The sequence below is a fragment of the Gadus morhua genome, chromosome 2, assembly GCF_902167405.1.
Source record: "Gadus morhua chromosome 2, gadMor3.0, whole genome shotgun sequence".
Taxonomy (NCBI): Eukaryota; Metazoa; Chordata; class Actinopteri; order Gadiformes; family Gadidae; genus Gadus; species Gadus morhua.
This window is the reverse complement of record NC_044049.1, coordinates 1266142-1281765: the sequence shown is the minus strand read 5'-3', so window position 1 is coordinate 1281765 and position 15624 is coordinate 1266142. Positions and strand designations below refer to the sequence as shown.

At 48.3% G+C, this 15624-nt stretch overlaps 2 protein-coding genes across 3 annotated transcripts; one reads left to right on the top strand and one right to left on the bottom strand.

The window, feature by feature from the left end:
* Positions 1 to 1685: 1685 nt before the first annotated feature.
* On the top strand, positions 1686 to 8652 carry ush1ga (Usher syndrome 1Ga (autosomal recessive)). Of its 2 annotated transcripts, none has more exons than XM_030373770.1 (4): positions 1686 to 2152; positions 6014 to 6485; positions 6792 to 7613; positions 7995 to 8652. In XM_030373770.1, the coding sequence occupies exons 1-3, from the start codon at positions 1989 to 1991 to the stop codon at positions 7599 to 7601; spliced, it is 1446 nt and encodes a 481-aa protein (XP_030229630.1). In that variant the 5' UTR covers positions 1686 to 1988; the 3' UTR covers positions 7602 to 7613; positions 7995 to 8652. The 2 variants fall into 2 exon arrangements, with proteins under 2 accessions (XP_030229630.1, XP_030229620.1); XM_030373760.1 differs by having other exon boundaries at positions 6792 to 7624.
* Positions 8653 to 11682: 3030 nt separating this feature from the next.
* Positions 11683 to 15023, bottom strand: amn (amnion associated transmembrane protein). Its single transcript, XM_030373786.1, has one exon. It carries the CDS (start codon positions 14990 to 14992, stop codon positions 13547 to 13549), a length of 1446 nt encoding a protein of 481 aa, XP_030229646.1. The 5' UTR covers positions 14993 to 15023; the 3' UTR covers positions 11683 to 13546.
* Between the last annotated feature and the right edge of the window lie 601 nt (positions 15024 to 15624).

The window sequence follows — 15624 nt, the reverse complement described above, 5'->3', positions numbered from 1 at the left end:
TGTGTTTTGCACATAATACCCCCTGAAAGTTCAGAACTGTTTTCCTGGAAAAAAAAATGTGTTTTCTTTTCGAACCTATGTAGTAGGCTAATTATCGGACATCCCAAAATACAAGAAACCGGTTATTTTACCGAATAACAGCATATTTTTGATATTTTGATATATAACACTGAGTAAATGTCATCCCTCTCATTAAGTTAAGAGCAGCGCACCCAAAATAAATACCATAAAAAGTGGGAGACCAAACTCAGAATAAAAGATGACTAACGTGAACGGCTGCACATCGGAGATCAGTATATTATCCTCTTATTTGTTCTCCACAAGGAACCGATAAGCGTCACGCATTGAGTCGTTTGTTCTACGCAAACCTCAGCACTCAAACCTCTTTCATGCGACCACAGAGGAGAGCTTTTCCCTAATAAAACATGCCTCTTGTCTAATGAGCGGGGAAGGGCCATTGTCAGCGTGCCCAGATGGGCGCTCCTCTCGATTGTCATCTAGGCACCGGGCCTGGTTCATTCTTCCCCGTCACGCTCCACCGCCCCGGGGCTCACGTTTTGTAAACTCTCTCAAATGTGTTGATACTGTTATATATACAGATCTACATGCTATTCTGTTGATAGGTATGCAGTTTTTCCGCACAGATATATATTCTGTTGATAAAGATAAGCCTACAATATATACACATACGGAACATCTTGATTTATGGGTTTAAAGATATTAGTTTGAAGCTAGAGTCAGACTTCTGAGAATAAAGTCATAATTCTGAGCTCTGAGTTTTAAGATTAAAAGAAAGATTATTAGTTTGCGATTTAAGTCAGAATTCTGAGTTCTGAGTTTTAAGATTAAAATACAGATCATTTATTTGAGTCAGAATTCTGAGAACAAATTCTGAATTATGACTTTATTACTCAGCACTCCTCCTCCTCTGTACACACCTGTTTGTTCAAATCTTGTTCGTAGAAGGCGGATTCTTGTTTCTGTCCAGCTGGCCCACATTAATAATATGTTAATGAGTTAATAACGACCCCTCTGGGGTTCATAAAGTAGATCTTCATTGTGCCTTTACGATTGAATGCCATGACACAGACTTTAGAGCTTTAGTATTTTGATCAAAAGGCCTTTTATATAAATACACACTTGTGAATCTTTCATGCATGTGGCCTATTTTACATATTTTATTATGTATAATATTATTGTATTATCTTGTATTTTTGCTGCTATGTCGCTGTTTAGGAACCAAGCCTAAGAGTGTTACTCGTGTGAACTTGTACAATAAGGTAATAACAATATTATAAGGTAATAAAAGTAAAACTGATTCTGAATCTTAGGAGGACATAGCAAAGTAGGATCATTAAGTGTTGCGTGCTTCCAACAGGCAGTCAAGTGTTTGTAGTTTGTTTGTTTTACTTAAATGTCCTTCAATGCCCTTTCCTGAGCATTAATCCCTTACCAACAGTCTGCAGGTATGAAACAGAGGGCACCACAGGGTTTGTTATAATATGTACTTTGCTTATTTTTAAGCTTTAACTTCCAGTAGGAAGTTTTTTTTTTAAGGATTTTGTCCGTTTACAGGTTTTATCCTTTATATGTTAAGTGAGATAGACAGGAAGTTAGGGAGAGAGGGGCGAGGACATGCAGTAGGGGTCCACGCTGTAATCGAACCCGGGTCGCTGCGGTCAGGCCTTGGCCTTAATGGTTGCCTATACGCACTCTTCCAGGTGAAACACCACCACCAGTAGGACTTTAACTGTAGTCGTATACACCGGCCACCGGGAGCAGCCGAAGTTACCCGAGCGGCCTGTGGTCGGCTTCTGGTTACACAGCGCTCTCCTTTGTCCCGGTGCGTCGGGCCGACCTCAGAGCGCTGTGATCGGGGGTTTGCGGGGAGCCAGTGGCTCAGCCCGACCAGAACCAGCGGTCCTCCGGAGGTGGATGATGATGGTGGTCCCACGGCATGGGGGTAGAGACGGTGTCAGCCGGGTACAATGAACGACCGATACCATAAGGCGGCCCGGGACGGGTACCTGGACCTGCTGAAGGAGGCGACGCGGAGGGACCTGAACGCCCCGGACGAGGATGGCATGACACCGACGCTATGGGCGGCTTACCACGGGAACCTGGAGGCGCTGCGGCTCATCGTCGGACGAGGGTATGCTGCCTTCAGCCTCATAACCTGACGTTAATATAGGATATAAATGTGTATAAATGTCATGATAACGGTAGTCGCCCCCTGTGGTTTTTATAGGTGTAGGTGTGTATCAAGCAGCAGTTCATGGATAGGCAAACACTCACAGGTTTTCAAAGTTTGTAGCCTACGCGTGCTATTGATGGCGCCCCGAAGTTTTCATCACCTCTAAACATCCCGTTCACCCCTAAACCAGACACTTAACGACTTTAATTTACATGATTTAGTTTGCTGCAATTAGCCAGAGAATTTACAATTAACATGTAGCCTATCATGAGCTCGTATGAACCAACCCTAAAAACCTGATGTGTGTCCTGACGTCTGACTGAAAAATTCAATCGAGAAAATAAGTTTTAGAACAAAGAAAGCATGAAGACCATAAATGCAAGCCCATCTGATTGGGGAGAAGTGGGCCAGTGGCCGCACAAAGGCCCGCTTGTCTTCTGTTCTGTCTGACCTGCTTTCCACCGACAAACGGAAGCCCCCATGAGGCGACCCACACTGCAGGTCCTCGCATGCATGTGCACAAATCACAACATGCAAAACAAAAGAGAATTATGTAACCGAAGCCGGTCAATGCGTGATTCATTGCGGTAGCGTGGTACAATGTGCGGGACACGCAACATGCATGACTTCTCACGGCCCAAAGCAAACACTGCCGTGCAGGTGTTTACCTCTGGCCTCGTCAAACATCCCATAAACGGGCAGCTGACAGAGTTTGACAGCAGCGAGCGAGGTACATTCACTTCATCCTTAATAGAGGCGATAGTATTTTAACAAGACCAAGGGCTCCGTGAGACCGTAGATTAAGAGAAGATTGTTTTAGTGCTACTTATAGTATATGGAGTGGTTATAGTGTAGGAGTGTATCTGGTTCATAAAATGTCCCGTCTGATATATCATCCAGCACGTTTGTTTAAGGGGGCACATAAACATGTCCTTCTGTGCTGAGGCTGGGTATTAATTAATTGATCCATAAATGTGGATATGTTTTGATGTGGGACTATATTTAGACCATACCTCTAAACAATTCTCTAAATCATAAACTATTTGTATTGCATCATGGGAAACCATCACCGCAAGTTGTACTCGTTTATCTCAGGGGGTCAGTTCTTCATACAAAATGGCTGTTTGTTTTTATGTTTAATTTTCATCCTCATTCAAGAAGATATTTGTTGTGCAATGGTGGCTAACTGTGTTTTCTAGCTTTTGATGTTTGTTTACTCTCCGACTCTATTCTAGCTGTTGTTGTTTTTTTAAACTCTGACTGTATCTTAGCTGTTGTTGTTTCGTTAACTCTGACTGTTTTCTAGCTGTTGTTGTTTCGTTAACTCTTTGACTGTATTCTACTTGTTGTTGTTTCGTTAACTCTGACTGTTTTCTAGCTGTTGTTGTTTCGTTAACCCTCTGACTGTATTCTAGCTGTTGTTTCGTTAACTCTCTGACTGAGTTTATTGTTGTTCTGTATACTCTCTGACTGACTGTATTGTTGTTTTGTTTACTCTCTGACTGTATTCTAGCTGTTGTTGTTTCGTTAACTCTCTTGAATGTCTTCTATCTGTTGTTTTGTTAACTCTCTGACTGTATTCTAGCTGTTGTTGTTTTGTTTACTCTCTGACTGACTGTATTGTTGTTTTGTTTACTCTCTGACTGTATAATTGTTTGGTTTACTCTCTGACTGTATTCTCGTTTCGCTAACTATCTGACCTCCTCCGCGTTTCCACGGCCGTATTTAGGACCGCCTACATCTCAGGTCATCGTTTAAACGACTGGCGGCGTAACCGTAGTGAAATCAGGGAGCAGGCTGGGCGAGAAGACTCTAATCATTGGCCCAGTCGGTCTGACGGCTCCGGCGTACCAACATATAACCCTACAACCCTGCCATCAATAATGGATCCGAGCTCCTGCACGGGCTCCACTGCCGGCCATCCATTATTGAGCAACCTTTATGTGGCACCACTGTACATCCAGGGATATGTCTGAAGACACATCCCCTGAGTGCGTGCTCAATCCATTTTTGGAGAGGCTGGAAATGTCATTCACGGTATTGGTCAAAGTTGAGTTCTTATGTCGGTCTATTTACCTTAAATATATCATCTAATTCTTATTTAGTTACATTTTGTTTTCGTATCCATTTTCATCTCTAAACTGAATACATTTATACATATTAAGATGATATGAGGTGTTATGTACCGCCACGAACAAAGTACAGAGTTCCTTGGCGATAAAACCGCGGTGGCATTATGGATTCATACAAACGCCTCCGCTGTCTTTTAGTTTCCTCCTCTGTGGTGGACGCAGGTCCAGGAATCTGTCCTGCCGACGTCACTCTTCCTCCACCGTCGTGGTCCTGACGGTTGGCCCGCCCGGTCGCAGTGGCTCCCCCGGACACCGGACACCCGTAGTGTAGTGGCAGTCAGCAGCGCCGTGGTGGTCAGATTACAAAGTCCCTGCAACACTTCAGCGCCACAGCCAGGTGATCAGGAGGTCAGAAGGCCTTTGGAAGGCCGTGGCAAGAGGTGTTTATCCTGCATCGATGAGGCCACCGAGTTCAGGACTCTGTGGCCGTTATAGCATCCATTCACTTGCGCACTTATTGTATGGTGTAAGTCCTGGCATTTAAATGTAAGCACTTATTGTGAGTTGTACGTCCTGGCACTTGATGTACGCACATATTGTATGGTTGTATGACCTGGCACTAAGTGTACGCACTTATTGTATGTTGTACGTCCTGGCACATAAAAATAGTACTGAGCATTGTGTAGCTTCTTATCCTAGCTATCTTTGTTGTGTGCAGGGAATGGGTTAACCTAGTGATTCTTAGTGCTTGGCACTTGGTTCTATGAACATCCTTACTGTACCGACAGAGATATATTGTTGTTCCTCTTTCTTCTGTCAAATGTACTTATTGTAAATTGCTTTGGATTAAAGCGTATGCCAAATGCCCTAAATGTAATACACCGGTCAGAGCTAGTTCAGCTCCTTTTACACCTTGTTTAAGGTTGCGTTGTGTAAAGGCTTGCAGACGATGTTCAGTGTGTGCATTAAACAGTGGATCAAGTAGCACGGACAACATATGGATCACAGATCAATCATAAACACACAGAGAAATCATAAATTGTGTAGGAGGAAGTTATTGTCAACCAGACAGAAGTAGGCTACTCTCCGACTGGCTCATGTTGCACCTCGATGTCACCTTAGCTCTTTACAACCGCTTACCGTCTCTGGCTGATCGATGGCCTCTCTTTTTAGAACACAGGGTACGTGTCACACGTGTCCTATGGGTCTTGCACGACTCTTGAGTCTCAAGGTAATGCCTGACCCCCTCTCTACTAGGGGTGGGAATCACAGGGTACCACATGATACGATACGATACACGGTACATGGCCCGCGACACCGATAATATTGCGGTACAGCGATTCTGCAATAATCAATATATTGTTAGACAATCCTATAGCGATACATCACGATATGTGTCTTACGATGAATAACAAATGACTCTGATAAGGTAAAGTGCTGGAGCTCGTCTTTGGCTAGTTAACTTCTGTTCAGGTTTCCTTCATTCATGTTTGGAGTGCCACATCGAGGAGCAGGAAAAAATCTGTTCGGAGCGGCTTATTTTCCGTATTAAAACATCGATATCTGGTGCGATATGTCTAACTCTTCATGAATAAAGCATCAAATGCAAAGAAATTCTTAAAAAAAAATCTTAAATATTAAAGATCGATATTTGCCGCCAGCGTATCGATTCTCATATCGCACGAAGTAGGGCGATGATATGAATCCGACATGTATTAATGTTTCTATACAACGCTCTACGCCGAAGGGGGAAGCCGGACAACTGCGACATGTGGGGCAACACGCCGCTGCACCTGGCCGCGGCCAACGGACACCACAACTGCCTGTCCTTCCTGGTGGCGTTCGGCGCCAACGTGTGGTGCCTGGACAACGACTACCACACGCCGCTGGACATGGCCGCCGCCAAGGGCCACATGGAGTGCGTGCGCTACCTGGACTCCATCGCCGCCAAGCAGACGGCGCTGAACCCCAAGCTGGTGACCAAGCTGCGGGAGCAGGCCTTCCGGCACGCCGAGCGCCGCATCAAGGACTGCGCCAAGCTCCAGCGGAAGCACCACAAGCGCATGGAGCGGCGCTTCCTCAAGGAGTCGTCGGCGTCGGCGGCGGCGGTGGAGGCCTCGGTGTCGGACGCCATGAGCTTCTCCAGCTTCAGCGGCAGCTCGGTGAGCCGCGGGATGCCGCGCTACAGCGCCGCCAGTGTCAGCGTGCCATACTCCCAGGTCGGTCCCGGCGTCGTACACCACCATGTACCATGCATAGATACAACTAGTAAACACGTGTGAGGTGGACAGAGATTACACATTGGGTGTGGACGGAGTGGCAAGATAACGGACTGTTCTAACCGGTCGGCCACTCAAAGAGCTTTACAACATTCACCCATCCATGCATACATTAACACACCGACGGCGGTCTGGCTCAGTGACCGGTCTTTCCAGCCAACCCACTCTACCTCCGGAGCCACGTTATCCTCTTTCTTGTTTTATTTGTAACAGACATATCTCTGTATCCTATCCGTCTATTTCCAGGCCACACTCCACGCCACGGGCCGCGGGAAAACCAAGATCCAGAAGAAGCTGGAGAAGAGGCGACAGGGCGAGGGCACCTTCAAGATCTACGAGGACGGCCGCAAGAGCGTGCGCTCGCTGACGGGCCTGCAGCTGGGCAACGACGTGATGTTCGTCAAGCAGGGCACCTACGCCCCCCCCAGGGAGCGCGGCCGCCGCAACGTCCGCAACATGTTCTCCGGCGACAACGAGGACGCCGTCTCGCGTGCCATGAGCGTGCCGGACCTCCACCGCTCGGAGGTGGACTACTCCGAGATCAGCACGGACTCCGGCCACGACTCGCTCTTCAACCGGCCCGGCCTGGGCACCATGGTCTTCAGGCGGAACTACATCAGCGGGGGGCTGTCGGGCCTGCGGGGGCCGGAGGGGTCCAGCGTGGTGGGCACCGACGGGCCGAGTGGTGCCGTGCGTCTGCGGAGCCGGCTGCAGCACTACCCCAGCGCCGACCAGGACAGCATCGGCAGCGCGCGCAGCCTGCAGGCGAGGAACTACCAGGAGCTGCCCTGGGACGAGGTGGAGCTGGGGCTGGACGACGACGACGAGCCCGAGTCCAGCCCCCTGGAGGTGTTCCTCGCCACGCAGAGCATGAGCGAGTTCACCGCCCTCCTCCGGCGGGAGAAGATCGACCTGGAGGCGCTGCTGCTGTGCTCGGACGACGACCTGAAGAGCATCCACCTCCCCCTGGGGCCAAGGAAGAAGATCCTGGAGGCGTGTCAGAGGCGCCTGGACGCCATCGACGACCCGGACCGCATCGAGGACACCGAGCTGTAGGGGCTCCACGATGTGGGTACCGGGTGAGAGCCTAGAAGGATTTCTACTGGTCCATCTGCTTTAGCTGTAGTCAAATGCATCATTCTAGAGTTGTTCCGATACCGATACCAGTATCGGAAATACCTCCGATACTTAATGCAACGTATTTGTCAACAGTAAGTGAATCGACTACACATCGCCGTCATCGTAAGAGACCCCTAATATAAGAACGAGTGCTATTAGTAGCTACAATGCTAGATGCTGTAATGGTAAATACTCGATACTCGACTTGAGGTATCTGAATTGGTATCAGGAAGTAGAAAAAGGTTATCGGAACAACATTATAAGCATTATGGGACTTTTTTTCTTTTTACTGAAATGCTTGTCCCTCCCTCCTCCCACCTCGCTCTACAGGTCACTGCTCCCCTGTTGGGGTTATTTTGCAATGAGAACCAGAGTGACCGCGTTAGAAGGATTTGTGTTTGAATCGGAGCCCTTGAGACGGACCGGTTCGCCCTGACCCTGAACCAACAAACCAAACGACTCGACAGACCAGCGCTGCAGAGTCGTTAGCCATGAGACTGAACGGGAGGGGGGGGGAAACGACCACTGGCTCCAACCCCTCAGGTCTCTGTTCGCCCCTGTGGGGTCCATCGGAATATCTCCCGTGCCTGTGTTGCCTGTGCCTAAATTTTTTTTTAAGTATTTCATACAATAAGTGGTTCTTACAATAACTATGTTTTTGTCTCAATGGTGCAATACTGTCTGTCTATTTTTGGAGCATGTTTTTCCCTGACACATTAATTGTGAGTATGTTTACTCAACAGCTGTACATGTTTACATTAGGTATGCCAGCTAAGGGATGGTTTAGATTTGAGCCAATGGCTTTAAAGTCATTAATCCCATTATTGGTGGAAATTGTACAAGGTGTGAGACATCCAATATCCGCTTCCGCCATTGTTTTTCCTTCCTGTGTCTTTGGAGACTAACAGCATTTTGTATTGTTAGAACAAGATGTATTTGGTATGCAATAGTGCAATAGCGCACAATAAAATCCTTTATCTACACAAAATGATGACTTTATTTTCTTGTTCAAACACAACACCACTCAATAGAATATCAGCTCTAAAAGGTGTTATCTATTAGGTGTATATTAGGTATGTGTGTGTGTGTGTGTGTGTGTGTGTGTGTGTATGTGTGTGTGTGTGTGTGTGTGTGTGTGTGTGTGTGTGTGTGTGTGTCCGTGTGTGCGTCCATGTGTGTGTGTGTGTGTGTGTGAGTGTGTGTGTATGTGTGTGTGTGTGTGTGTGATGCACTTAGGTTTATGTACACACATACATGATTGAGCAAAAAGATGGAATGCGGCTCGAGCAGTTCAGTGGATCGGGTAGTGAGAGTGGTTTCTAACAAGAACTGGATACAGTGACACAAACGGCTGCCAATTTTTTGTCCCAAATTCACTCCCTATCAATACACCGATTCTGGTCCCTGGTAACCTTCAGGGTTCACTGAGTGATGCCCCAGGTGACGTGTTCTACTACTGCTCTGTTTCCTTCTAAAAGTCTCGTCCAACTTGGAGCACAGTTTCAGAACAATGTTCTGTTTCTTTGCTCTTACATCCAGGTCCCAGAGTAGCTCAACATTCAGTGAACAAATGTTGAGCCCTCCTGTTGCACTGAGATAAACCTTCTTTATGTGTGACTTGCTTCTGCACTGCACTTGTTGACACTAGTTGCATATCCACAGCGGTGCCATTCTGTACGGATCTCACTCGCTTTAAGAAATTAGCTGTTGGCATCCAGCAGTCGGATGGCAGATTTCCACGGACTGAAATAGGTGCTTTCTTGTGGCAACACTTCCTTTCCTCACAGGCCTCTGATTGTCTGTGAGCTATCTCTGATCTGTAGACAAGGAAGTCCCGTAAACCAGGATCAGTTTTTATAGGTCGATCTGTCTATCGCTGATTATCAGGCGTGGCGTTCTATTTCTACATAATGGAGTTTCCCACGGTCTTCAAATATAGTTTAAAAAAAACTTACTGCAATCGGACAGAGGAACGGGACTGAGATTGGAGTCGTCCAAACGGTAAACCAGCTGAGGATGTGTTCCTCCTGGGCGTTGGACGATCATGTATCAACACAAGTTGGCTCCGGGGTCACGCTGGTACCCCCACGAACACATTGAGGACGAAACTACAACGGTCTGTTTAACCACCTCCAATGTGGGATCGGTTCTTTGAAAGCATGCATGTGTCCTCAGGAATAACGCACTGACACTTTGTTATGGGCTGCGAAACAAACATGGAAATCCGCTTCTTCCCAGCGGTTTTCACATAGGGCCGAACTCATACCGTGGACGCAAACGTTTGTATAATATTTTTATTAATCAAAGTAAAGTATCATTATTTAGAATAGTTTTGTGGTGGCAAACCCAAAAGTGGGTTTGCCACCACAAAACATCGGACATCTTTTAATTGCTGCCCCAGAGTATTATATCCGTCTCCAACCGTGTTCGGGAAATGAGCCCCAGGTTATTCGGACGGTAACCGACACCAATATCCCCAAACAGAAATAATGAAAACCATTGGCCTGACCATATCGGGTAGACAACAATGCAAAACCAGAGACATGTTGACTCCTTCCTGACGATAAACAAGTCTTCTCCATTACTTATTGGCTTCATTATAACGACACATTTTATTTTACAGCGCTTTTCCGAGTACTCATGGACACTTATAGTTGTCCTCCGAGTACTCGAGGAAAACTAAGCAAACCACATTTACATTTTACATTCACATTGAGGGCATTTATCAGACGCTTTTATCCAAAGCGACTCCCAATAAGTACATTTGTCGGAAGAGAGAGACGTGCCTTGAGTGACGTTGTAAAAAAGCTTTGTCTTATCAGAGTCAGGATGATTCGAGGGATTACCTAACCCTACTACCCCACATTCCAGCCTGACTTCTGCGGCCAGCTGAGGGATCTGGAACACAAAGAGCACATTCAGGAACCCGGCCATCAAAGCCTATTGTTCTGCTGCGCCCAACAGAAGAGGCTGAAATAGGAGAGCTCTTGGCGACGTGGGTCTCAGGCCTGGAGACACACAGGTAGGCGCTAGAAGCTGTGAAGACGTGGGTCTGTGGGTAAAGACGCCTGGTGACTTCAGCGTCATATCCCGGAGGAGGAGGGCCGATCAGGACTGACGAGAAGCAGCAGCGAGCCTCATGCCCCCACAAGGAAACTGGTTAAAGGAAAGAATCATCACTTCATAAAACTGCGTCAGCAATTCTTTCCATTTTTCCGAACAACTTGGCTTGATGTGCAGGTGTCTACGTGTTCAGAGAACTACGTGTTTCTCATATTGGGCATTTACCCCACCTTACCTGTTCTCTTGGTTCTAACTAATTTACCACACCTTACCTGTTTTCTTGGGTATGATGCGTGATGACAATTTTCTTCCTCTCCTCCCTCCTCCCTCATCTCTCCTTCTCCTCTCTCCTCTCTCCTTGCTCCTCGCTCCCGACTCCTCTCTCCTCTCTCCTTGCTCCTCGATCCTGACTCCTCTCCCCTCTCCTCTCTCCTGACCCCTCTCTCCTCTTTCCTCTCTCCTCCTCTCCCCTCTCTCCTCTTTCCTCTCTCCTCTTTCCTCTCTCCTCCTCTCTCCTCTCTCCTCTCCTCTCCTTTCTCCTGACCCCTCTCCCCTCTCTCCTCTCTCCTTGCTCCTGTCATAGGGTCATGGGTTAAATACAGAGAATTTTAATGGGATTAATAGCATTGGGATTAACAAGTATTGTTACTTGTACTTTGAGGGTAAGGATGGATGCTGCATCATACTTAGTGAGGATCACATTGTACTCGGTGTGGCTGGAACCCAGTGCCTGAACATTCTGTGAGATTTGACGTCCTCTTGAGGGTGGTTGTCAAGTAAACAAGTTTCAAGTGGTTTGTTGACAGTGTATACAGGATGTGATATTTTTTCACTTTCAAGAGTTTTACTAAAAACATTATGGCTTGTTCCGAAGAATGCTGACACATCGTGAACTAGCCCCTTATTATTTGATCGGGAGATTTCCGACATGGATGAGTCTGTGCGGACGAAATGGTTCGTTTCCAGTTATGCATGTTTATGTATCTGCCTGTTACGGGATTAGTCAGAGTTTAACCGTGTATCAACCGCATGGACCTGCTAGACAAGTCACAAGATCATGAATTCCCAGAGATAGGCAAGAGTGGATGTACAAAATATGCAGAACATCCTCATCATCATCATCGTTAACATCATCATCGTAACTCACCATAACACTGATACTTAAGTGATCAAATAAATGCATGTAAAATTGCATTTTTCCCAAAACAATCTAAATAGCTGAAACACAATTACCCCAAAGATGAAAACATCCTGGTTATTTTGCGTGCGTGTATCCCATTTTAAAGTTCTTTAATTACTTAATTCTCCTTGGACCTCCAGACAGAAAACTGGATTTCTCGGTTTGCTATATGTGCAATACATTTCAAGCTAATCTCCATTGTTTGATCCAAAATAGAAACATTTGAGCCTATTCAGTTTACATCATAACATTCACCAATTATTATGTGTACGTGCAGCTTTTGAGCTGAGCTTCTGGATAATCAGCTCATTCTGTTTGGTCATCGTTGTTTACCCAGCCTCCACAGCCTCTATTTGGTCATTCATACCAATAACCTGGCTTAATAATTGCAACATCTCAGATATTGTTCACACAACACCATTATTCCACAGCAATATCTTTTAATGAAACATTTTCCAGCTTTCCAGCTTACGTTTCGAGGAAAATCCTACGTGCTGCATTTTATTGCATTAAAATGCAGGGTAATCTAAGTGGATGTCAGTTGTCACTTGATTTTCATCATTCGTATTATTGTGTTTAAAGGGTCTCAAAATGTCCCAGTTCGCCACAGCACCCATATAAGGTCCCTGTTTGTTTGTAGACAAACTACCATCTTGTTATGGTATTACTGGCCCTCGTTTTGAATAAGCGACTATTTGGACCCCATTAGAATTAGAAAAGTAATTCCAAGTGTGTGCCTTAACTTGAACAGGATCTTGGCTACGGTCACTCTGCAAGCCACTGTCGCTTTGACTGACGCAGAGTAAATGCCAACACAGGTTTGTAAATGTTTGTATTGCATTGAATTTCTCCCTTTGTAGGCCTATAGGTATTATATGTGATACATTTCAGAGGCAAAAAAAACAATGTAGATATAATGAACATATTAATAATGAGACACATTGTAATCAATATATAGAATATAGATTAATTATGTTTCAATGTAATGCTGCAGAGATTATTTACTTTTTCACCGTTGCAGATTTTGTGTCTCAATCACATGTATTGGACAGAAACCAACAGGGAAAAAATCTTCCCCTGGATTGAGCGAAGTCTCAAACTATTAAATCAGTTTCATTTAGTGACGTCTCCAACAGTTAAATCAGTTTCATTAAGCCAGGTCTCAAACAGTTAAACCAGTTTCATTAAGCCAAGGCCCAAACAGTTAAGCCAGTTTCATTAAGCCAAGGCCCAAACAGTTAAGCCAGTTTCATTAAGCCAGGTATTAAAACAGTTAAACCAGTTTCATTAAGCCAGGTCTCAAACAGTTAAACCAGTTTCATTAAGCCAGGTCTCAAACAGTTAAACCAGTTTCATTAAGCCAGGTCTCAAACAGTTAAACCAGTTTCATTAAGCCAGGTCTCAAACAGTTAAACCAGTTTCATTAAGCTGAGCCTCAAACAGTTAAACCAGTTTCATTAAGCCAGGTCTCAAACAGTTAAACCAGTTTCATTAAGCCAGGTCTCAAACAGTTAAACCAGTTTCATTAAGCTGAGCCTCAAACAGTTAAACCAGTTTCATTAAGCCAGGTCTCAAACAGTTAAACCAGTTTCATTAAGCCAGGTCTCAAACAGTTAAACCAGTTTCATTAAGCCTGGCCTCAAACAGTTAAATCGGTTTCGTGATCTTCATAAGCCGGGTTGACGAAGTACACCCCCGGCGTCGTCATGGAGATGGGGGTCATCTCCGCCCCGTAGATACCCGGTACGGCGGGCATCAGGCCGGGCGTGTCGAACATGGGGTTCTCAAAGCCAGCGTCCATGGGCCCCCCAAGGGCCTCGTCGACGGTCGCACGGCGGGACCACGGCATGGCGGGCATGGAAGGCATGGTCGGCATGGCGACGCTGGGGGGCCTCCAGCCCCTCCTCCTGAGGACGACCCCGCCCACGCCGACCAGAACCAGAAGCAGGACCCCAAAGAAGGCCCCGACCAGGGCCCCCACCAGGCCCCCCGCCGCGCCGCCGCCGTTCCCGGAGGACGCCCCGATCTCCGCCCCTAGGATCCCGAGTTCGGCGCCGTGGGCGTCGACGTCGGCCAGGAGGTCCCGGGCCAGCGCCTCGGCCAGCAGGCCGGCCCCCCCGTCCAGGACCACCACCTGGATGCGGTCGTCGGCGGCCGCGCCCCCCAGCAGCAGCCCCGTCAGGGGCGGGGCCCCGGGGACCCGGGACATGGCGAGCTGCACGGCGGCGTACTCGGGCCGGTCGAGGAACAGCCGCCACACCCGCCGGCGGTAGGACAGCAGGCTGAACCCGGGGGCGAAGCGGACGGAGAGCAGGGCGCCGCACACGTCACAGCAGTGTCCCGCCGGCCGGAGGGGCCGCTGGCAGGGCAGGGCCGGGGGGCACGCCACCCCCCCACAGATACGCCCCCGGTTGGCCGAGTTGTCGCACACGCAGCCGGCGGGGTCGGCGCAGCCCGACGGCTCCACGGCGAGCGCCGAGCCGCCGTGGAACTGGGCGCGGCCGGAGGCGGAGCCCAGGTAGCGGGCGAGGTCCGCCTGGCGGCTGAACGTCTGCCCCAGGACGGAGACGCTCCTCACCGTGACGACGCCGCCGCCGCCGCTGGACGAGGTGTCCACCCTGAAGGAGGTGGCGGCCCTGAAGACCACGTCGTCCCGCTCGCACGGGACGCTCTCCTCGTGGACCGAGAAGACGCCGTGGCGCCCCGTCTCCAGGTCGTCCGGGGTCAGGGCGGCGCGCCACAGGGCGGGGTCGAACCACCGCAGGGCGTCCGAGTCCCTGAAGGTGGCCTCCGCGCCCGACCCACACCCCGGCTCCTCGGCCCCCCCGACGTAGAAGCCGGCCCCTGCGTGGAGGAGCAGCTCGCCGTCGGGGGGCAGGATCATCTCCTGGACCGAGTGGGCCGTCTCCACGTACACACTCCCCGGGGCGGGGAACGCCACCCGGTCGCGGCCGCACGGGACCACCCCCGTGTTCCAGTTGCTGCGGTTCTCGTAGTTGGTGTCGGGGATCCACTGCTTGTACAGCGCCTGCGTCGCGCCGAAGAGGCAGAGGACGAGGAGGAAGACGTCCGGTCTGGGGGGCATGTTGGCGATGTCTGACTGAACGTTAACGTGACCTTTGTGTTCAAACCTTGTGACTTGTGTCATGTGAACGCACGGCACGTCACAGCCTAAAGTAAAACTGATGAGCAGTGGGAAATAGTGTAATTTGAGGCGTCGTTAAACGTTAATGATTAACTTTTTAATTGGGGGGAAACAAATGTGTTACAAAGGTGCACTTGAAAATAGTAGGCTACTTGGCATTGTGTAGCGTCTTATCATAGCTATCTTTGTTTTCTATGGGGAATGGGTCAACCTAGTGATTGCTATATAGTGCTTGCAGGGGCGATTCTAGCTAGTGTGGGGGCCCTAGGCAGAGGGGGGGGGGGGGGGAGCGAGCGATTGTTGACGGGGGGGGGGGGGGGGGGGGGGGGGGGGGGGGGCGAGCGATTCCCCAAACAATCCCCCAAACAATTGCGGGGCCCCAGGCAGTTGCCTGGTATGCCTAATGGGATGCGGCGCCTCTGAGTGCTTGGCAAAATAACAAATGCACTTCTTGTAAGTCGCTTTGGATATAAGCGTCTGCTAAATGCCCAAAATGTTAATGTTAATGTGATAGGTAGCATTTGGTTCATAAACTGTTTTTCCAACCGCAGCTCGGATTTTGTTATCAGAGC